At 48.8% G+C, this 22,704-nt stretch overlaps 2 protein-coding genes across 2 annotated transcripts; both read left to right on the forward strand.

Moving 5' to 3' along the window:
* Nucleotides 1–223: 223 nt before the first annotated feature.
* Nucleotides 224–15,977, forward strand: baz1a (bromodomain adjacent to zinc finger domain, 1A). Its single transcript, XM_063909266.1, is given in 31 exon segments — nt 224–644; nt 953–1,072; nt 1,721–1,999; nt 2,390–2,551; nt 2,912–3,010; nt 3,101–3,188; nt 3,724–3,840; nt 4,066–4,284; nt 4,645–4,740; nt 4,920–5,058; nt 6,559–6,690; nt 6,793–7,113; nt 7,239–7,404; nt 7,622–7,720; nt 7,811–7,878; nt 8,137–8,237; nt 8,389–8,618; nt 9,015–9,235; nt 9,356–9,486; nt 9,586–9,719; nt 9,808–9,938; nt 10,010–10,081; nt 10,215–10,297; nt 10,503–10,667; nt 12,822–13,024; nt 13,096–13,191; nt 13,272–13,444; nt 13,738–13,919; nt 14,045–14,132; nt 14,482–14,630; nt 14,632–15,977. Coding segments are annotated over 30 exon segments (4,284 nt in total). The 5' UTR covers nt 224–644; nt 953–959; the 3' UTR covers nt 14,659–15,977.
* Nucleotides 15,978–17,833: 1,856 nt separating this feature from the next.
* cfl2 (cofilin 2 (muscle)) lies at nt 17,834–22,052 on the forward strand. Its single transcript, XM_063908502.1, has 4 exons — nt 17,834–17,951; nt 19,419–19,726; nt 20,952–21,028; nt 21,393–22,052. The coding sequence occupies exons 1-4, from the start codon at nt 17,949–17,951 to the stop codon at nt 21,503–21,505; spliced, it is 501 nt and encodes a 166-aa protein (XP_063764572.1). The 5' UTR covers nt 17,834–17,948; the 3' UTR covers nt 21,506–22,052.
* The last annotated feature ends 652 nt before the right edge of the window (nt 22,053–22,704 follow it).

A 22,704-nucleotide genomic window follows, 5' to 3' on the forward strand; every position in this document is an offset into this window, starting at 1 on the left:
GCGGGACCGCGGACCAACCGACGATGAGGAGGAACAGTGAAGCCGCGCCCACTCACTCACTCGACGCGGTGTGTTCAGGGACACGGCTCAGATCCGGAACAAACATCGTCACTTGTTCTTTGTCAATCACAAGTTAAATTATGACATTATAATTACTAATATCTCACCTATTGTAAGTGACTTTAGATAGGAAGATTCAAGCTAATGTAATGTCTATTATTACTTGTATTTCTATAATTCGTACTCATTTATGTGTTTGCGTTGCTAGGACAACTAGGGTTCAGTAATAAATAATTGTATTTTAAGAGGACAACTTTCGAGTGCAAAATAAATAAATGAATTGCACATTTAAAGTAGAATACAAACATTAGTTAAGTGAAGTATTTGCCGAATGTAAAAGTAAAACTATACACACGCAAAGTAACACGCATGAAGATTTTCATCTTCATTGATGTGGGTATAACAATCTGTGTGAGCAGCAAAGCACTGAAGTCTCCGAGCTCCAGTACGGGCCCTGAAGTATCTGAAACTTGGTCAACAAGAGAGTGAAGCAGCTCCGGCTCAAGACCTCAGATCTACCGGGACTTTACTCTTGTTTTCTCGACTCTGTACCGCGGATCTTCCGTCCACAGCTTTATAACTCGGTAAAGTCCTCCAGGCCGAGGATCCCCGGAGGTGTACCGAGAGACAGCGGCGGTAGAGAGGCTGTAAGTGGCGGGGGGGGAGCCGGTCAAAGTGCTGCCCCTCTCTCTCTGCTCCATGTGCAGATTATCACTAACAAAAGACCCGCCAGGCTGCTCTTCTCCCGCCGCTTCTCTCCGTGTTTCTCCGGGTCCGTCGGTCCAGAGACCCGGTTCTGCTCCGCGGCTGGACTTTAGTTTTGTTTAGCCGCACTTTGTGTCCCCGGTTCGGCTTCTCTGACCCGGTTTCCCTCCTTTTTCTCTTTCCTCAGAGTGGAGATGCCGCTCCTCCACAGGAAAGCCTTCATCAGACAGAAACCTCCGGAGGACCTGAAGCCCGAGGAGGAGGTATTCCTCTGCAAGATCACCCATGAGATCTTCAGGGGATACGAGTGAGTACCTCACCTCTCTCCCCTCACCTGTCCATCGTCAGCCGTCTCCCATCACCTGTCCTCCTCCCTCACCTGTCCCTTTAAACAGCCCTTTGGTCGGCTGACAAACTTCCAGAAACTTCTCGTTTCAGACTGACAGGTAAAAGGTGTGTCAGCAGGTGATGAACAAGTGAAAAGTGGACAGGTGTAGTGTTAGCCTGAAGTTAGCCTAGCTCACAGCTAGCTGTGTTGGCTATATAGCTGTTAGCTCAGGCCTGCTGTCACTGACACTGATGTAAATAAAGTTTAACTCACCTGCTCAGGTCAGTAAATACTGCAGGTGAGGTCAGAGGTCCACAGGGGACAGTCCAAACACTATAGATTCTTTAACCCGAAATAAAGTCATATTAACATACTCCTTAAAGCTGAAACATATATTTAATTATACACCTTTGTTAAACCTGAAGTATAATGACCCTCCTCAGGAGGTTTAAAGGATGTCTCACTCCTCTCCCTTTAGTGAGTGTTACTAACAGGATGTCTCACTCCTCTCCCCTCAGGGAGTTTAAAGGATGTCTCTCTCCTCTCCCTTTAGTGAGTGTTAATACAGGATGTCTCACTCCTCTCCCCTCAGGGAGTTTAAAGGATGTCTCACTCCTCTCCCCTCAGTGAGTTCTTTGAGCGCACCATCCTGTGCAACAGCCTGGTGTGGAGCTGTGCTCTGACGGGCCGGGCCGGCCTCACCTACCTGGAGGCGGTAGAGAGTGAGCGCCGGGCGAGGCTGAGTCTGCAGAGCTTCTCCCCGGTGCTGCTGGTCCCTCTGCTGCACCTGGCCGCTGAGAGCCACCACTTCCGGCTGACGGAGCTCTGCGAGGACGTCCACGCCTTCGTCAAGGAACGCTACTTCCCCGGGGAGACCGTGGACGTCACGGTCCGCAATGGAACCAGGTACTGAAGTAATATCTGCGGCTGGACCTCATTCAAGGAGAACGCCCAGTGAGACGGAGCAAAGCCCCCAGTGAGTGGGAGCAAAGCCCCCAGTGAGAGGGAGCAAAGCCCCCAGTGAGAGGGGGCAGAGCCCCTGATACCAGGTTTAGATAAATCTGGACGGTGTTGTTTAGTTTTATGATTCTTTCTTTCTAAATATCTCCGCTTTAAAGGGTTTGTCACTCATGATTCACTGAAGGACCTCCAGGAAGTTATTTATTTGTGTGTGTGTGTGTGTGTGTGTGTGTGTGTGTGTGTGTGTGTGTGTGTGTGTGTGTGTGTGTGTGTGTGTGTGTGTGTGTGTGTGTGTGTGTGTGTGTGTGTGTGTGTGTGTGTGTGTGTGTGTCTCAGACATGTGTGTGAGGTCCTGCAGGTTAGCTCTCCTCACTCGATCGCTAACGGAGCGCCAGCCGCTAACGGTCACGCCAAACCAGCCGGCGGCGACTCCATCGTGATCAGCGACAGCGACGAGGAGAGCGGCGCCTTCCAGAGTCCCAGCCGCAAGCTCAACGGGTCAGTGGGTTGGAGGGTCAGGGGTCAAAGATAGACAGGTGTGCCCACAGATAAAAAAAGTTGAAACCTTTTTGTTTTGAAGATTGTGGGGAAAAAATATTGATTATTTATTAAAAATAATTACATTTATTTAGATTTTTATTTAGAAAAGTTTTTTATTTCCATAACATTGATTTCATTTAAAAAGCAACAACATTGAGTGCTTCTTTTATATATGAGATGTGTGTTTATAAAGCCTTTTGGTGTCTCCAGAGGGAGCAGCTGTCTGAACTCCCACACAACTGCCAGAGGGAGAGGTGCACTCTGGGAAATGTAGTCAGGGAAAGTGTGGAGTAAAAAAAGGTGTGTGTGTGTATGTAGGAAGAAGCAGCCTCTGAATCCGTCGGTGTTTAAATACACGGTGAGGATGTTAAAGGACCAACACAGCCAACCCTTCACTGTGAAAGCCAATCAGATCAGGTGAGGAGCAGCACACCTGTTCAATCACGCTAACCAGGGCTAACGCTATCCAAGACATAAAGATGCTAACGTGTGTGTGTGTGTGTTCAGTCGCAGGAAGAGCAGCGTGTCCAAAGAGAAGTTGAAGCTGCTGTTCAAACAACACTGTGAGCCAATCAATGGCACCATCGCACTCAAGGTGGGACACACGCACACATCAATACACTAACCTGTGTTAATGCTCACTTCCTGTATGTTAACGCTAACTTCCTGTGTGTTAATGCTCACTTCCTGTGTGTCACTTCCTGTATGTTCATGCTCACTTCCTGTGTTTCACTTCCTGTGTGTTAAGGTTCACTTCCTGTGTTTCACTTCCTGTGTGTTAATGCTCACTTCCTGTGTGTTAATACTCACTTCCTGTGTGTCACTTCCTGTGTTTTAACACTCACTTCTTGTGTCACTTCCTGTGTGTTAACACTCACTTCTTGTGTCACTTCCTGTGTGTTAACACTCACTTCTTGTGTCACTTCCTGTGTGTTAAGGCTAATTTCCTGTGTGGCACTTCCTGTGTGTTAACGCTCACTTCCTGTGTGTTAACGCTCACTTCCTGTGTGTTAACGCTCACTTCCTGTCTGTTAACGCTCACTTCCTGTGTGTTAACACTCACTTCCTGCGTGGCAATTCCTGCGTGTTACCGCGCACTTCCTGTGTGTTAACGCTCACTTCCTGTGCAGCCCTCCACAGTGCTGAAGTACCGGCTCTCTGAACAGAGTTTCTCTCAGTTCTTCCCTGACGACCCCCCCACGTTCCCCTTCAGCCCTAAAGCTGCAGCCCGGGGGTCACCTGCACAGGTAACACCCTCTGACACATCCTCACCTCCATGTTCAATGTTCCCATCAGCCGAGGAAAGGTTAAATGCTGCGTCCACAGCAGACGTGCTGCAGTACTATGATATTATAAGTAGTATTAGTGTGTGTGTGTGTGTGTGTGTGTGTGTGTGTGTGTGTGTGTGTGTGTGTGTGTGTGTGTGTGTGTGTATTGTATGTAGTATTGATATGTATATGGTGTGTTTGCAGAAGGGCGCTGCGCTGCTGAAGGCGGCGGAGAAGCTGCAGCTGCTGCAACAGAGGGAGGAGATGGCGTCTGCCGCTCAGGACAAAAACAGACTGCAGGAGGCCAAGAGGAGAGAGAGGGAGGACAAAGAGAGGATGAAGGAGGACCAGAGGAGGAAGTTTGAGGAGGAGAAACTGAAGAGGAGGGAGGAGAAGGAGCAAAGGAAGCTGGAGAAGGACAGGGTGAGTCTTAAAATCATCACTACATATCCAATAATAACCCTTATACATCAACAGGGATTCATGTCGTTCTAATGCAATGATGTCCAAATATCATTCTCGCTGTGACAACACAGTGACGTCACAGCGTCGACACACTGACGTCACGACGCTGTGACGTCAGTGTGTCGACGCTGTGACGTCAGTGTGTCGACGCTGTGACGTCAGTGTGTCGACGCTGTGACGTCAGTGTGTTGACGCTGTGACGTCACAGCGTCAACACAGTGACGATGCTGTGACGTCAGTGTGTTGACGCTGTGACGTCAGTGTGTTGACGCTGTGACGTCACTGTGACATGACGCTGACTGATTTTGTGACTTCCAGGAACGAGAAAAGCTGAAGGAGGAGAAAAAGAAATACGCTGAACATCTGAAACTCTGGAGCAAACCCAGAGAGGACATGGAGTGTGAGGACCTGAAGGTCAGTGAACGCACCGCAAATTAATGTCTTTTTTTTCTTAAAAGTCGACTTTTCAAAAATTCAGATTTTTTTTCAGAATTAATACTTTTTCCTAAAAAAAATCAGACTTTTGGTCCCAGAATAATCTGACAGTTTTTTTTCTAGAAATTCACAGTCCCCCCCTCCCTCTTTTCCTGCAGGATCTCCCCCTCCCAGTTCCGGTGAGAACCCGTCTCCCAGCCAATCTGTTTGGAGAGGCTCTGCTGGTTCTGGAGTTCCTGCGGGCCTTCGGGGAGATCTTTGGCCTGAAGGACGAGTTCGCAGACGGAGTCTCTCTGGGTGAGGGAACCCTTCGTTACACCTGACAAAACCCTGAGGTTCCTCTGATCCCTTACCTCAGCAGAACCCTGGGGTTACTCTGATCCCTTACCACAGCAGAACCCTGGGGTTACTCTGATCCCTTACCACAGCAGAACCTTGGGGTTCCTCTGATCCCTTACCTCAGCAGAACCCTGAGGTTCCTCTGATCCCTTACCTCAGCAGAACCCTGGGGTTACTCTGATCCCTTACCTCAGCAGAACCCTGGGTTACTCTGATCCCTTACCACAGCAGAACCCTGGGGTTACTCTGATCCCTTACCACAGCAGAACCTTGGGGTTCCTCTGATCCCTTACCTCAGCAGAACCCTGAGGTTCTTCTGATCCCTTACCTCAGCAGAACCCTGGGGTTGGGGTTCCTCTGACGTCAGTGTGCCCTCTCTCTCTCTCTCCCTCTGACGTCAGTGTGTGCTGTCTCTCCCTCTGACGTCAGTGTGTCCTCTCTCTCTCTCTCTCTCTCCCTCTGACGTCAGTGTGTCCTCTCTCTCTGTCTCTCCCTCTGACGTCAGTGTCCTCTCTCTCTGTCTCTCTCTCTGACGTCAGTGTGTCCTCTCTCTCCCTCTGACGTCAGTGTGTCCTCTCTCTCTCCCTCTGACGTCAGTGTGTCCTCTCTCTCTCCCTCTGACGTCAGTGTCCTCTCTCTCTGTCTCTCTCTCTGACGTCAGTGTGTCCTCTCTCTCCCTCTGACGTCAGTGTGTCCTCTCTCTCTCCCTCTGACGTCAGTGTGTCCTCTCTCTCTCTCTCTCTCTCTCTCCCTCTGACATCAGTGTGTCCTCTCTCTCTCCCTCTGACGTCAGTGTGTCCTCTCTCTCCCTCTGACGTCAGTGTGTCCTCTCTCTCTCTGACGTAAGTGTGTCCTCTCTCTCTCTCTCTCTCCCTCTGACGTCAGTGTGTCCTCTCTCTCTCTCTCTCTCCCTCTGACGTCAGTGTGTGCTGTCTTTCTCTCTGACGTAAGTGTGTCCTCTCTCTCTCTCTCTCTCCCTCTGACGTCAGTGTGTCCTCTCTCTCTCCCTCTGACGTCAGTGTCCTCTCTCTCTCCCTCTGACGTCAGTGTGTCCTCTCTCTCTCACTCTGACGTCAGTGTGTCCTCTCTCTCTCACTCTGACGTCAGTGTGTCCTCTCTCTCTCCCTCTGACGTCAGTGTGTCCTCTCTCTCTCACTCTGACGTCAGTGTGTCCTCTCTCTCTCACTCTGACGTCAGTGTGTCCTCTCTCTCTCCCTTTGACGTCAGTGTGTCCTCTCTCTCTCCCTCTGACGTCAGTGTGTCCTCTCTCTCTCCCTCTGACGTCAGTGTGTCCTCTCTCTCCCTCTGACATCAGTGTGTCCTCTCTCTCTCCCTCTGACGTCAGTGTGTCCTCTCTCTCTCCCTCTGACGTCAGTGTGTCCTCTCTCTCCCTCTGACGTCAGTGTGTCCTCTCTCTCTCCCTCTGACGTCAGTGTGTTTTAATGTGTCTCCCCTCAGAGGTTCTAGAGGAGGCTCTGGTGGGTTCGGATCCGGAGGGTCCTCTGTGTGAGCTGCTCTTCTTCTTCCTGTCGGCCATCTTTCAGGCTCTAGACGAAGAGCAGGAGGACCTGGCTAAAGACCAGGCCGAAGGTCAGACACAGGCAGACAGACATCATATTCTGTACACATTCTGTGTGTGTGCAGACCTCCCCGAGGCCCTGTATGATGTGTGTGTATGATGTGTGTGTGCAGACCTCACGGAGGCTCTGGACGACGACTCTGACGTGACGCAGTCTGCCCTGAGCGCTGTCGCCTCATTGGCTGGCTGCTGGCCCCAGCTGCACCAGGGCTGCAGCCTGAAGCAGCTGGACCTGGACAGCTGCACGCTCTCTGAGATCCTGCGGCTGCACATCCTGGCGTCCGGCGCTGACGGTTCCCACAGTAACGCCAAATTCCGCTACCAGAAGCAGGGCGGCTTCACACTGATGGACGACCCGTGTGTCGAGCTACGATTGGCTGAGCCGGCGCTAATGAAGAGGCTGACCAGCTGCTCTGTGTACGACCTAACGCCAGGTCAGTGATCAGCTGATCTGAACACCAGATACTGGAGGAGCGGTTTAATGTCACCTTGCTGGTGTGTTCTGGTTGTGTGCTGGTTGTGTGCTGGTTCTGATGAGTTGTGGGGCCGATGTGTGCAGGGGAGAAGCTGCGGGTCCTGCAGGCTCTGGTGGGGAAGCTGCTGACGCTGGCCTCCTGCAGAGATGTGATCGAAGATTGTGTGGAGGAGCAGAGATCAGCCAGGCAGGAGCTGAGGGAGATCAGAGCCGAGCAGCACCGCCGAGACCGGGAGGAGGCCGCGTACAAGTACAAACTACAATACACAACATACAGAACACCGGAGAGAGTGGGAGTAGGAGTACACGCTCTCACACACACACACACACACACACACACACACACACACACACACACACACACACACACCATGCACAGTATCAGGACGGACATCCGGAGCTTCCTCCTCTCAGGAATCTTTAATGTCAAAATCAGACTGTAGTGCTGAGTTTCCTCTCCTCTTCAGGGTCCGTCAGCGTAAGGAGGAGAAGCTGAAGGAGCAGGAGCAGAGGCTGAAGGAGAGGGAGGACAGACTGAAGGAGCAGGAGGTGAAGGGAGGAAACAGGTACACACACTCAGCTGTTAGCATGTACTGAGAAATCACAACGCGGCGTTTAGCATGTCATGGTGTGTTAACGTGTCGTTTGGTCTGCAGTGGCACGCCTGAGGAAAAGCACACAGAGGAAGAGGAGGAGCAAAACTCTTCATCCAACAAGACCACAGGTAACACCCAGCTGATTTCAATCTCTCCTCCTTCCTGCTGAGTCATGAGTCTCTCTCCTGCTGAGTCATGAGTCTCTCTCCTCCTGCTGAGTCATGAGTCTCTCTCCTCCTGCTGAATGAGTCTCTCTCCTCCTGCTGAGTCATGAGTCTCTCCTCGTTCCTGCTGAGTCATGAGTCTCTCCTCCCTGCTGAGTCTCTCTCCTCCTTTCTGCTCGTCTCGTCCTTCCTGCTGAGTCATGCCTGTCTCCTCTCTCTCAGCTGAAGGGAACCAGGACAAACGGACGACCTCTGACCCCAAACCGGCGTCCTGCCCCCCCAGCAGCCTGACAGCAGAGGAGCAGGAGGAGGAGCAGGAGAAGGTATCTGGTGATAAGATTAATATAAGATGTATTTAAATGAAATATAAATGTAAAAGGTACAGTGTGAAGACAAGTCCAGTTTAAGGAGTGATGAGTCATCCGCCTCTCTGTTCCTGCTGAGTCCCGCTGATGAGTCTGGTGTGTGCCGCAGGTCCAGAAGCTGCAGCAGAGGATCCAGAGGGCGGCGGCCTGCACCTCCCTGCAGCCTTTGGGCCGGGACCGGCTGTACCGGCGATACTGGCTGCTGCCCTCCGCCTGCACTCTGTTCGTGGAGGAGGACGGCTTCGGCCTGACGGAGGACATGCTGCTACCCAGACCCAAACCTGCTGAGGATGACCAGACCAAGGTGGAGGAAGTGAAGGAAGAGCCGGCAGAGGGAAGGTGGGTTTCATCCTGGTTTTCAAATAGAACCAGAATAGAGTTTAACGCCAGGAACGTTGCTTTGGTGTGTTGTGGTGAGCAGGTCAGAAACGGAGAGTATAAAAAGAAGTATTTACTCCAAATTTAGATTTCTGAAAAACTAAACTTCTCAGAACTTCAGATTTTTTCTCAGATTTTGACTTTATTTCAGAATTTAGAAGTTTTTAGAATTCCGTATTGTGAGCTGCAGGAGTGACTCGACATTATCAGTCCTAAAACCCTGACAGTCCCCTGGTCTGGAGGTCAATGGGTTCTGAAAGTGTTTTGGGTTGTGATCCTGAATGAAGGTTATAACCGAGCTGAAGAGATTTAAACGTTTGTTCTACTGATGTTTATAAATGACCTTCCTCCTGGCAGTGTTGGCTCTAACCCCGCCCCCCTCCTCACCTGTGGACTGCCCGTCAAACGGCCGAACCAGTGGGCCTTCTACACCTGTGTGGAGGAGGTGGATCAGCTGATCGAGGCTCTGAACCCCCGCGGCCACAGAGAGAGCGGCCTGAAGGAGGCGCTGCTGCAGGAGAGAGAGAGACTCACACACCTGCTGCAGAGCTGTGACCGCACCCAGTACTGCTACACAGGTAAACACACACACACACACACACACACACACACACAGTACATGCACACAGATACACAGGTGAACACATTCACACATACAGTAACACGCTCAGGTAAACCCCCCCTGTCCTGTGTGCCAGATGACCCCGAGTTGTCCCGGTCCATCCCAGAATGCACTGCTGCAGCTGAGACTCTGATGGAGGGCAGGCTGAGAGACCTGCTGTTGGACATCGAGGACAGAATACACCAAGGAACTCTGGGAACTCTTAAGGTACACACACACACACACCTGTCTCACACACACCTTGTGAACAAAGCTAACAGATAATCTCTCTCTCTCTCTCTCTCTCTCTCTCTCTCTCTCTCTCAGGTGATGGACAGACAGGTGTGGCGCTCAGCTCTGGAGGCGGGAAAGTACGAGCTGCTGTCACCTGACGACAGAGAGAGCGGGGGGCTGGGGCCTATGGAGGTGAACTCACCTGCACATCTGAGAGCCAAAGACAGGTACACACACACACACACACACACACACACACACACAGATAGATATACCTTAAGTAGTTCACTGCAGAAGGAGACTGTGTGTGTGCAGGCTGAGGTGTGAGGCGGTGGGGGGGGGCAGTGGGACCCCTCAGCTGGTCAGCAGCTCGGTGAGGCTCCTGTCTCAGGCTCTGTCTCACATCGAGCTTGGCATCGAGAGACGCTTCCTCAAAGTTCCGCTGGGTGAGTCTCTGCAGGACAGATCATAATACCACCTGTTTTCATGTTGCTCACACCTGACCTCCCCCCCACAGGTGAGGAAGACTCAAAGAAGGATCAGAAGACGAAGAAGAACAAGAAAAAAGACGAGGACCAGGCCAGTGACGGTACGACTAGAGGAGGGATTAACAACATGTCCAAATAAATAAGATCACGTATAAAACTTGTCTGTCTGTCTCACCTATCTGTCTGTCTGTCTTCTCACCTGTCTGTCTGTCTGTCTTCTCACCTGTCTGTCAGATGGCAGTGACAGCGGGCGGGTCAGTAGGACGGTGTTGGAGCGATGGAGGGAGTCCCTGCAGTCCTGCTCCAGTCTGTCTCAGGTCAGAACCACTCGTTATGAACCTCAGATATTTGACTGAAACCAGAGCCCAGTCTGCTCTGATTGGTTAGCTGGCCGGCTCTCGTTGTGATTGGTCAACTGCTTATTGATGTCCCGCCCCTTTAGCCTGTCGCGTACGATGTGTTTAAACGCTATCCAATAGGAGCTCGAGAGCCCTCACTGAGTCTAATCACCCTGCTGTCCAGGTGTTCGTGCACCTGTCCTCTCTGGAACGCAGCGTCCTCTGGTCCCGCTCCGTCCTCAACGCTCGCTGCCGCATCTGCCGCCGCAAAGGAGACGCCGACAACATGCTGCTGTGTGACGGCTGCGACCGCGGACACCACACACACTGCCTGAGACCCAAACTGAAGGTACACACACACACACACACACTGCCTGAGACCCAAACTGAAGGTACACACACACACACACACACACACACACTGCCTGAGACCCAAACTGAAGGTACACACACACACACACACTGCCTGAGACCCAAACTGAAGGTACACACACACACACACACACACACACTGCCTGAGACCCAAACTGAAGGTACACACACACACACACACACACACACACACTGCCTGAGACCCAAACTGAAGGTACACACACACACACACTCACTGCCTGAGACCCAAACTGAAGGCACACACACACACACACTGCCTGATACCCAAACTGAAGGTACACACACACACGCACACAGACACACACTGCCTGAGACCTAAACTGAAGGCGCACACACACACACACACACTGCCTGAGACCCAAACTGAAGTTACACACACACACACACTGCCTGAGACCCAAACTGAAGGTACACACACACACACACACACACACACACACACTGCCTGAGACCCAAACTGAAGGTACACACACACACACACACTGCCTGAGACCCAAACTGAAGGTACACACACACACACACACACTGCCTGAGACCCAAACTGAAGGTACACACACACACACTGCCTGAGACCCAAACTGAAGACACACACACACACACACACACACACTGCCTGAGACCCAAACTGAAGGTACACACACACACACACACACTCCCTGAGACCCAAACTGAAGGCACACACACACACACTGCCTGAGACCCAAACTGAAGGCACACACACACACACTGCCTGAGACCCAAACTGAAGGTACACACACACACACACACACACACACACACACACACACACACACACACTGCCTGAGACCCAAACTGAAGGTACACACACACACACACACACACACACACACACACACACACTGCCTGAGACCCAAACTGAAGGCACACACACACACACACACACACACACACACTGCCTGAGACCCAAACTGAAGGCACACACACACACACACACACACTCACTGCCTGAGACCCAAACTGAAGGCACACACACACACTGCCTGAGACCCAAACTGAAGGTACACACACACACACACTGCCTGAGACCCAAACTGAAGGTACACACACACACACACTGCCTGAGACCCAAACTGAAGGTACACACACACACACACACACACACACACACACACACACACTGCCTGAGACCCAAACTGAAGGTACACACACACACACACACACACACACACTGCCTGATACCCAAACTGAAGGTACACACACACACACACACACACACTGCCTGATACCCAAACTGAAGGTACACACACACACACACATACACTGCCTGAGACCCAAACTGAAGACACACACACACACACACACACTGCCTGAGACCCAAACTGAAGGTACACACAGACACAGACACAGACACACAGACACACAGACACACACAGACACACAGACACACACAGACACACACACACACACACACACACACACACACACTGCCTGATACCCAAACTGAAGGTACACACACACACACATACACTGCCTGAGACCCAAACTGAAGACACACACACACACACACACTGCCTGAGACCCAAACTGAAGGTACACACACACACACACACAGACACACACACACACACACACACACACACTGCCTGAGACCCAAACTGAAGGTACACACACACACACACACACAGACACACACACACACACACACACACACACACACTGCCTGAGACACAAACTGAAGACACACACACACACACACACACACACACACACTGCCTGAGACCCAAACTGAAGGCGCACACACACACACACACGCACACACACACACACACACTGCCTGAGACCCAAACTGAAGGTACACACACAGACCCACACACTGCCTGAGACCCAAACTGAAGGCGCGCGTGCACACACACACACACACACACACACACACACTGCCCGAGACCCAAACTGAAGGTACACACACACACACACACACACACACACACACACACTGCCTGAGACCCAAACTGAAGGCACACACACACACACACACACACACACACTGCCTGAGACCCAAACTGAAGGCACACACACACACACACACACACATTAAAACACTCTTGTTGTTTTGTAGCGTGAAGCTAACAGTTAGCACTCTCTGTCTCAGTCGGTTCCAGGAGGAGACTGGTTCTGTCCGGACTGTCGACCCAAACAAAGAACCAGCCGCCTGCCGTCCCGTCAGCGCTCCTCTATCGACGAGGAGGAGGAAGAGGGAGAAGATGAAGCGGAGGAGGAGGAGGAGTCCGAAGAGGAAGAGGAGGAGTCGGAAGAAGAGGAGGAGTCAGAGGAGGAGGAAGAAGTCGTAGTGAGGTGAGTGTGGGAACCCTTTGAACTCATCTGAAACAAACATCTCTCAATAACAACATGTCATGTCTCTGCAGCAAGAAGATTCAGGCCCCGCCCCCGAGAGGGAGGGGCCAACAGGCCACGCCCAAAAACAGCTCCTCCTCAGCAGCGAAAAACTCCTCCGCCTCCAAGTCAGTATTTAGGAAAGCTCTGACCAAAGTTATAAAAGTTCCTTGATTGTAATTGTAACCCTGGTTCTATCCAATCACAGGTCCTCAGGAAAGAAGGCCACGCCCCCCAAGGGGAAGGCCAACACCTCTGCAGGTAAAGCCCCGCCCCGCTCAGGGTGTCGCAGCAGCGCCCGTCTGAGCCACGAGGTCCTCGCTCCCAACGGAACCAAAGCCTCACCTGCTCAACGGGAGGCCCGCAAGAGACCAGCCACAGGTAAACAACCAATCAGTGAACAGATAGCACCTGCAGACAGGTAAACAGCCAATCAGTGAACAGATAGCACCTGCAGACAGGTAAACAGCCAATCAGTGAACAGATAGCACCTGCAGACAGGTAAGCAGACAGGTAAACAGCCAATCAGTGAACAGATAGCACCTGCAGACAGGTAAGCAGACAGGTAAACAGCCAATCAGTGAACAGATAGCACCTGCAGACAGGTAAACAGCCAATCAGTGAACAGATAACAGAAGCATCCTTACCTAACATTCTCCCCCTCTCCTCCTCAGATGCTTCTCCTCCCAAACCCTCCCGCCCTGTCCTCCCCCCCGCCTCCACCTCCACTTCCTCCCGCCGATCTTCCGGCAGGAATCACGGCGTCCACGAGCTGTCGGCCTGCGAGCAGCTGGTGGTGGAGCTGGTGAGACATGAGGACAGCTGGCCCTTCATCAAGCTGGTGTCCAGGACCCAGGTACACACACACACACACTGACTGACTGACTGACTGACACACCTTTGTCCTGAAGTATGGCTTTTTTGCATTCCTTCCTGTACCTCGCCTGTCTGTCTCTACCTCACCTGTTTGTCTGTCTGCAGGTACCTGACTACTATGACATTGTGAAATCACCAATTGCTCTCAGCACCATCAGAGAGAAAGTCAACACCTGTGAATACCAGAGAGCAGGTGAGGACACACACACACACACACACACACACACACACACACACACACACACACACACATACATACCCCTTCCCTTAAGAATCACCTGTAATGAACACACCTGTAATTAGAGCCTGGTGGAGAGGAACAGATGTTGAGCAGATGTTTGAGGTGTTCTGAACGTGGACACGTTAATGATCACGCTACAGGTGTGTTCAGGTGTCCACCTGTTGGTTCGATGGTGGTTTCCATCTTTAATAATGGACGTACCTTCTAGAGCTCGTCATGTGATCAAACATTGAGAACCAGGTGGATTTAGATTTCTAAATGTGAAGCTGAACACACATTTTATTTACCCGCCCCCCCGTAGGTGAGTTTGTGTCGGACGTGGAGCTGATGTTCTCTAACTGCCTGCAGTATAACCCTCGGCACACTAACGAGGCGAAGGCGGGATCTCGTCTGCAGCTCTTCTTCCACGCCGAGCTCAGCCGGCTCGGCCTATCAGAGCGCAGCACCACCCCCCCCCGCCAAGCGCTCCCGACAGTGAACCAAACCTCTGACCTCACCGTCCTCTCTGCAGATTGGTCCTCCTGACCCCCTCTGAACCAGCTGACAATCAAACCAGATGAGTGGGCGGGGCTTCTCCAGTCAGAGGGGTACCTGTCACTCTAATAAAGTTCAAATTCAATTCTCAAACACATTCAGGGTCAAATTTAAAAACCACGAAAATGTACTACTAAAATCTGGAAATGATTTCTGAGAAGAGAATGTTTTACAACAGACTTTAAAGACTTTGTGGCTCTGTGAAGGACTCGTTCAATTAAAACGTTTACTCTACAGATTTCTGGGGGGTCTAATGGACCCCCCCTTCCTGAGTCCGTTCACCTGTAGAGCACTGAGCGTTTAGACTGCTGTGTTTATCAATGGACCCTGCTGCAGGTGAACCACTGACCGGAGAACCCTCTCTCCTTGAAACACCCCTTTAATGAGAGGCTGAGCTTGGTTTGATGAAGCTCAGCTGAGAGTCCTGTCACCTCAGACTGTTGACTCCTCTCACCTGACCCGGACCCTCACTGTTGATTAACCCTTCCACTGTGAGTTCCTGAGACCCTAGAGAAGTAGATTTCCTCGACCTGCTGACGTTCAGGGCTTTTATATTTGACCTTCAGTTACCTGTGTGTCCCAGGTGGACTTAGGAGACATTCCTGTAGGACCTTAGAGACGTTAGAGAGTGAAATCCACTGAAACCACTTGAGCTCAGACTGTTAAACTAAACTCCCGTCAGGCCGTTAGCTTTCGCTCAGGGACAAAAAGATTTCTTTGATTTGAATGAATATTATTTTCTGACAGCAGCTGTTTCATGCAGTTTGAGGTTGCATTTAGTCTGTGTTCTCCGTTAGAGCAGAAACACTGCCTCAAACCATTCGTTAATTAGCCTTAAAGGGACAGACCCACATTTAGAAGGGGGGGGGTAATTAATTCATCCACATCAATATTTGGTGTCACCACTTAGCATAAAGACATGAATGACTGAGGTGTAGATGATAAATGTGGTGCTGTCCCTTTAAGAGGCAGGCCACGCGAATGTGGATTTTGTAGTTGTTTGTAGTTTTTGACTGCAATGTTTTCCTGCTTTAGGCTGCTTTATGTTTGACACGTTGTTCTTCTGTGGTGTTAGTGTGACTGCTGCAGCTCAGTCTGTGTGTGTGTGTGTGTGTGTGTGTGTGTGTGTGGAGGTCAGCTGTACACTACACTGGAGCCGCTGCATATTTATTTAGTTCTGCCTTCGTTGTCTTTATTTATGACTGATAGAAGCTTCCTGGTGCTGTTTGTTGTTCTGGAATAATAAATAAACTTTTATAACCAGCTGCTGCCGCTCACTGCGTCTTCCTTCAGGTATAAAGCATCCCCATGCAGTCATTAAAGGCTCAGCTGTACCTGTGTATGTTTACTGTGGGCTGGGAAGCAGGCGGGATGAGGACAAAGTCCTCTCGCCTTATTGGTTGGTATTATTCGTTTCTAAATGAAGAGCCAATAGTAAGCCCCGACGCTTCCTCCCCAACTCCTCACAGCAGATAATGCAACTAACTGATCCTTTTGGCTTCCACAACTAGTAAACACTATCAGTCTAACTGGTTAATAGTTAACAATTCAAACCCTGCTAGTTAATTAGTTAACACCTAAACCCCCAGAGATAACTTTAAGTTTAACTAGTTAACATTTTAAACCTTGCTCGTAACTAATACACTAACAGTCTGTTGGATTATTAATAATCATTTTAACAAACTCTTGAAACCTCGCTAGTTAACTAATAAACGTTCACCTATTTCTCCGAATATCTTAAGAGAATAAATCCGACTTATTTGACTGTTTTCTGAAATCTCAGACTTCTTTTCCCTGGTTTGACTTATTTCAAAACTTGACCTTCCCAGGTCCCAAATGTTTTGTTTTTTTAGAGAAATGTTCACTTTCATACGATTTGAATTTTCACTTTAAAAGTCCACATTTTTTACTTTTTACTTTAAGAAACTGCATCTTCATGAAATATCGGAACATTTCTGAAAATATTCTTAAACTAATGAAAAATTCAGAAGAAGAAATTCAAAGAAAAAGTGAAAACGGATAAAAATGTATAAGGGTCATTCCAGAATTGGAGGACATTTCCTGTCTCACTTTTAAAATGATAAATAATCCATGCCCAAAATGCTAAAACAGCACTCGTGTGAAATATACTTGTCCTTAGACAAAATGTAAAATCAGTTTAGAAGAAGTGGTTTCAAAGTGTTATTTTAAATATCAATAGCCCTAAAATGGCATTTTCTCTTGTCCCACTTCTTGGTGTCCACCTTGCATGTCTCATTGACATGTTTTCTATGTTGTGTTCATACAAGTCTTTTGTAATAGTCATAGCAGTTTGTTAAATCACAATCCTATTTTAAATAACAGTCATTTTAAACTGAAGGTGTGTCCCTAACATGCGCGCAACCCTGTTACCCAAACCCATGAACCTTGGCAGAGGAAGTCAAACTGCCGTCAGATGACACAGAGGATATCACATGATCAAGCCATGTGGTCCTGCCATGGACCAAAGCCCAGTCCTCGCTTTTAGTTTTCATATTTATCTATCTAGAAGTGTGGCACTCTGCCCCGCTCAGCCCTGTTCCTCACTGTATCACAATAAGACAAATTAAACTCAGTTACCTTTCTTCAGGTAAATAACTAAGTTATGCTAAAGCTAACATAAGCAGTGATTTGCAACCCTGTTCCTGTAATTCAACCAATCAGGAAAAGACAGACCCAGGGTTGCGCAATAGTAGTACAATTTATTATTTTTAGAAAAATTACATTTTTAATACAATTTGGCATAATCCACGTTTTAAATGTCCCCAGATTATGAATTGCTTCTTTTGTTTCTTTAAAGTTGATTGCTATTGATTTTAAAGGTCCAGCCCCCATTGAGCGCTGTTGAAAAGCAACAAATAAAATACCTGATAGAAAGTGTTCCATCGATGCCTGAGCTGGCCATCATCTCTCGTGATGCTGCACTGTTTTTATAAAATACAGACACATAGAAAATAAAGGATTCACTTTTTTAAACTTTTGATGTTACAATGTCCTCGAATTCTGGAATGACCCATAAAGTTGATCAGTTCCAGGGTTACCGGGTCTGTGCTGCCAGTGTCACAGGTTCGATTCCCCCCTCCCCTCTCTCTCACTCGCCCCCCCCCCCCCTCTCTCTCTCTCTCTCTGCCACATTCCCCTCTCCTCTCTCCCCTCAGAAGAGCCTCTTCCTCCCCCTTTCTGACGGCTCAGCGGTAGGACTAACCCCGGGACAACATGGTAAGGATCTACCGGAGCCTCCCCCGGGGCCGGTGTGTTGGAGAGCGGGAGAGGGAGCATCAGTCCGGGTCTAGAGTCTCCGGAGGACCGTTATGTGGCTCCGCTCTGTTAGCATGGCGGTAGCTAGATGGTGTTAGCCATGCTACATGATGCTAAGCTATATCATGATGTAGCATTCTTCCGTTAGCTGCCGATAAACCCGCGGATATTATCCGGGCTTATTGAACTATGATTATTGTTATAAAGTAACGGGTTCCGGTGAACCGTTCTTATTCTGGGGGCGGTAACGGAATATATTGTGGTATTATTAAAGTAACGGTACGTGGAGCCTCTATGCCCGCAGGCCTTGGGGCCCGGAGCCACCTCTCATCCCCGGTGTTTCCTGTGGGCAGAGAGGCCTCACAGCCCGTGGGAGCGAGGACCGGCAGCATCTGCTAAACCAACCCGGGTCAGATAACTGACCGGGTTCAGGAGCCTGGATTTAGTCTGGGATTAACAGACAGACTGCAGTGTCATGCTGTCTGTCAGTCGGTCTGTCTGAAGGCCTGCGGCTGAGAACCTGAGACTAAAACTAACTAACTACTAGTAACACTATATAACTACCAAGAACACTCACACACTAACTAACAGTCACACTAACTAACTTACAGACAGTGACACTAATTTAATAAAAGTTAAACTTACTAACAGATTAACTAACAACCGGGAACACTAAATCACAGTAGCATTCACTAGCTACCAAGAACACTCTCAAACGATCGGTCACACCATGTAACTAACTAACTCAATAACTTATTAAAAGTAACTAACAGTCACACCATATGACTCACTGACTCGCTCGCTCGCTCACTCACTCACTGACTGACTGACTGACTGACTGACTGACTGACTCACTCACTTGTAAAAAGTGTAACTAACAGTCACACCATATGACTCACTCACTCACTCACTCACTCACTGACTGACTGACTCACTGACTGACTGACTGACTGACTGACTGACTCACTCACTTGTAAAAAGTGTAACTAACAGTCACACCATATGACTCACTCACTCACTCACTCACTCACTCACTCACTCACTCACTCACTGACTGACTGACTGACTGACTGACTGACTGACTCACTCACTCACTTGTAAAAAGTGTAACTAACAGTCACACCATATGACTCACTCACTCACTCACTCACTCACTCACTCACTCACTGACTCACTCACTCACTCACTCACTCACTCACTCACTTGTAAAAAGTGTAACTAACAGTCACACCATATGACTCACTCACTCACTGACTCACTCACTCACTCACTCACTCACTCACTCACTCACTCACTCACTCACTCACTCACTCACTCACTCACTCACTCACTTGTAAAAAGTGTAACTAACAGACACACTAACTGTGTATCTATTTGAACCAGTAAAACGATGAATAGATAGTAACTTATTTCATATTTGATTTAAAGGCGTCAGGCGTGACCGTGAACGACGAGGTGATCCGGGTGTTCAACGACATGAAGGTGAGGAAGTCTTCGTCGCAGGAGGACGTGAAGAAGAGGAAGAAAGCGGTGCTGTTCTGCCTGAGCGAAGACAAGAAGAAGATCATCGTGGAGGAGGGCAAGCAGATCCTGGTGGGCGACATCGGGGAGAGCGTGGACGACCCGTACGGCTGCTTCGTCAAACTGCTGCCGCCCAACGACTGCCGCTACGGCCTCTACGACGCCACATACGAGACCAAGGAGTCCAAGAAGGAGGACCTGGTCTTCATCTTCTGGTAACTCCTTTAACCGTTTGATGCCCCAGAGATCCTCCTCTGGGTTCTGATTGTGAAACAGAGTTCATCAGATCCACAGTAAATATACAGCCTGTAGAGCAACCCCCTCCCAGAGGCGAACACAGACAAACAACAACAACTGCGGTAAACAAACGATGACCATCACATGGGGAATAGTTATAATCAACAGGGTCAGTTCTATAAAGTGCATATTAGTTGGGTAATGAAAAAGAGGAGAGCTGTGGAGGCAAACTGGTTAATAAGAAATACACTGTGTTATTATTTAAAATGTTATCTAAACTCTAATCAAATCTGTCTAAAGATCTGACCAGGTATTTTGGAGATGCTCTGAATATTCTACAGACTGTTATAATCATAGTCTGCTAGTGAATTAAATCCAGTCAGAACGGACTGAACATCTGCAGAGAGTGTGTGGGAAATGAACCCATAGACCTGTCAGTGTTTCCTTCAGTGGACTCTGGTTTCACAGAGCTTTCAAGCAGGAGGGGGCTCAGAGCGTTAGAGGGTTACATCTGAAATATAATCCACACTTCATCAATAATAACTCTGTTAGTGTTTCCTCACACTCAGGAGAGGAGATCAAATCAACTTGACACGGAGCCTTCGGTCTACTTTTCCAGATGTTTTCAGGTGTTCAGTTAGAGTAGATATAATATAGAATGCGGCGCCATCGTCACTTCCGGTTTAAATTAAGCCCCGCCCATTTCCCGGCGAAAATCCTGCATTAGAATAACAGTGTTATCTTAAAGCTGCTGAGTCAGATATTGCACCTCCAACAACAAATAGATCCAGAGCTCCGGTTCCTTTACTTCCTCTCCAGAAAAAGGAGAGTAAAAGAAAGGATCAGAAATCTCAGTCTCAGTGTCAGCCTGCTGCCTGCCACTCGTCCCCCGCAGACCCCCCGGACATCCATCCCCTATTTATTCTCCGTAAGCTGTCTCTGCCGTCTGACCAGACATCTGACCCCATCTCCATATCTCTGGCATCAGTAAACCCTTTCTGACCCACAGAGAGATTGTTTCCTGGCATCACTTTAAGATTTTACGGGGAGAATCTGCATTTTGGTTTGAGGGGGACGCCAACAGAGAGAGGAGCAGAGCCCCTGATACCGGTTTAGACTAAAGCCTGGATAATGGTAGTGTGTGTGTGTGTGTGTGTGTGTGTGTGTGTGTGTTGTGTGTTGTGTGTTGTGTGTGTGTGTCAGGGCTCCAGACGGTGCTCCTCTGAAGAGCAAGATGATCTACGCCAGCTCTAAAGATGCCATCAAGAAGAAGTTTACAGGTGAGAGGAACATGCGTTGACCTTCCAACAGTTCCAGCACTGTTCTCAGATAGCATTAAATGAAACTCTTTATTATCGTGGTATATGTATTCACTTTTTAATGATTTGACTCCAATATTTAAATGTTATGACAGTGAAATATATTTATATGTTTTCGCTCCAATTAAAGAAAAGGTATTTCTTAAAGTCGTCTCTTCACAATACAGGATGATATACATTCATGTTTGTAAAATACTTAAGTAGTCACATTTAATTAGTCATTCAGATATTTAATTTATAAAATGTGTATTTAAAATACATATTTAGACATCTCAAAATATTTGTCCAAATATTAATATTACTTTTTAATGATTATTATTCCCAGGGATTAAGCACGAGTGGCAGGTGAACGGTTTGGACGACATCCAGGACCGCGCCACGCTGGCAGAGAAACTGGGGGGGAACGTGGTTGTTTCTCTGGAGGGGAAGCCTGTGTGATGACCCCCCCCCCCCCACACACACACACACACACACACACACACACACACACACTCACTCACTCACAGACAGCTTCCTGTCCATTCGTCCTCAGGAGCTAGCGTCTTTAGCCCCCCCCCCCCCACACACACACATGAAGGAGATCTCATTAATGATATGCAAACACCCCGTCTGTTGCCACAGAACTCTCTCCCCCCCCCCCGACGCTGTCTCGCTCAGTTTTGCCAAAAAGTCGAGGAAGTTTCCAGACTTTATTTATTGTCGTGACGTTTCTTCTCCATGTTCACTCAGCGTTCTATGCACCAGAGAAGAAGAAGCAGCTTCCTGTCAGCGAGCGCACGCCTCCGCTTCACTTCCTGTCCGGCCACCGCCTTATTTCAGTTTGAATGTAACCCCCCCCCCCCCCAACACCGAGCTAGAGCGCACTTTTATTTTATAAGAAACACTACAGGACGCCCCCCCGCAGACAGACGCCTCATGAAGGAGAAACGGTGGAGCGTCGTTTCTGAGATCGCAGGACGCCGCAATAAACGCCTGTGGCACCTGACCCCCCCCTCCTCCGCCTGGTCTCTGATTCAGCCAATCACAGCACAGCACAGCTCACACACACACACACACACACACAGGGGTATCACTGTCAGGGTTTAACATCTGGAGATATTTATAAAAATGTGAAATGTTTATTGAAAATCTGATGAGATCTGGTTGAGTGGAACAGCTGATCTGTCTGCCAGCTGACTAGGAAACATTATCATGTGACAGGAAGCAGTTACAGAGCAGCATCCTCCCTCTCACTCAAGAAGAGCACAGTAACCTTTGAAATGCTTTCAATTCATGAATATAAAGCTACCGTCTTTACGTCTCTTATAAATGGTTTTAAATTCCAATCTGAAGTTAAACGCCTTCGCCTTAAAGATATCAGACGGCAGGAATCACATTATTTATTCAGAAGTTTAAATATTAGTAGAATAAAGTATTAACATATTAATAAAACATCCAGAATTAAAGTTGATATGTTTTACAGAAACATGAACAACATCATCTAATCCACAGCTTGTCCAAGTTCCAGCCGCTGAGGCTCATGGGTAGTGTAGTTTCTACAATCAAACCTGTCTAAATAAATCAGAAGGAACTGAACCAGGTTTAAACTTTGTATACGTTTTAAAACCCTCTCTTTTGGGAAAATGTTTGAAACAAAC

The sequence above is a fragment of the Eleginops maclovinus genome, chromosome 19 (assembly GCF_036324505.1).
Source record: "Eleginops maclovinus isolate JMC-PN-2008 ecotype Puerto Natales chromosome 19, JC_Emac_rtc_rv5, whole genome shotgun sequence".
Lineage (NCBI taxonomy): Eukaryota > Metazoa > Chordata > Actinopteri > Perciformes > Eleginopidae > Eleginops > Eleginops maclovinus.

Bases quoted from the DNA above. Each gene is read 5' to 3' on its own strand.
- cfl2 (XM_063908502.1), top strand. The intron at 19,727-20,951 runs GTAACTCCTTTA...TGTGTGTGTCAG, and splicing joins GACCTGGTCTTCATCTTCTG to GGCTCCAGACGGTGCTCCTC. The intron at 21,029-21,392 runs GTGAGAGGAACA...TATTATTCCCAG, and splicing joins CATCAAGAAGAAGTTTACAG to GGATTAAGCACGAGTGGCAG.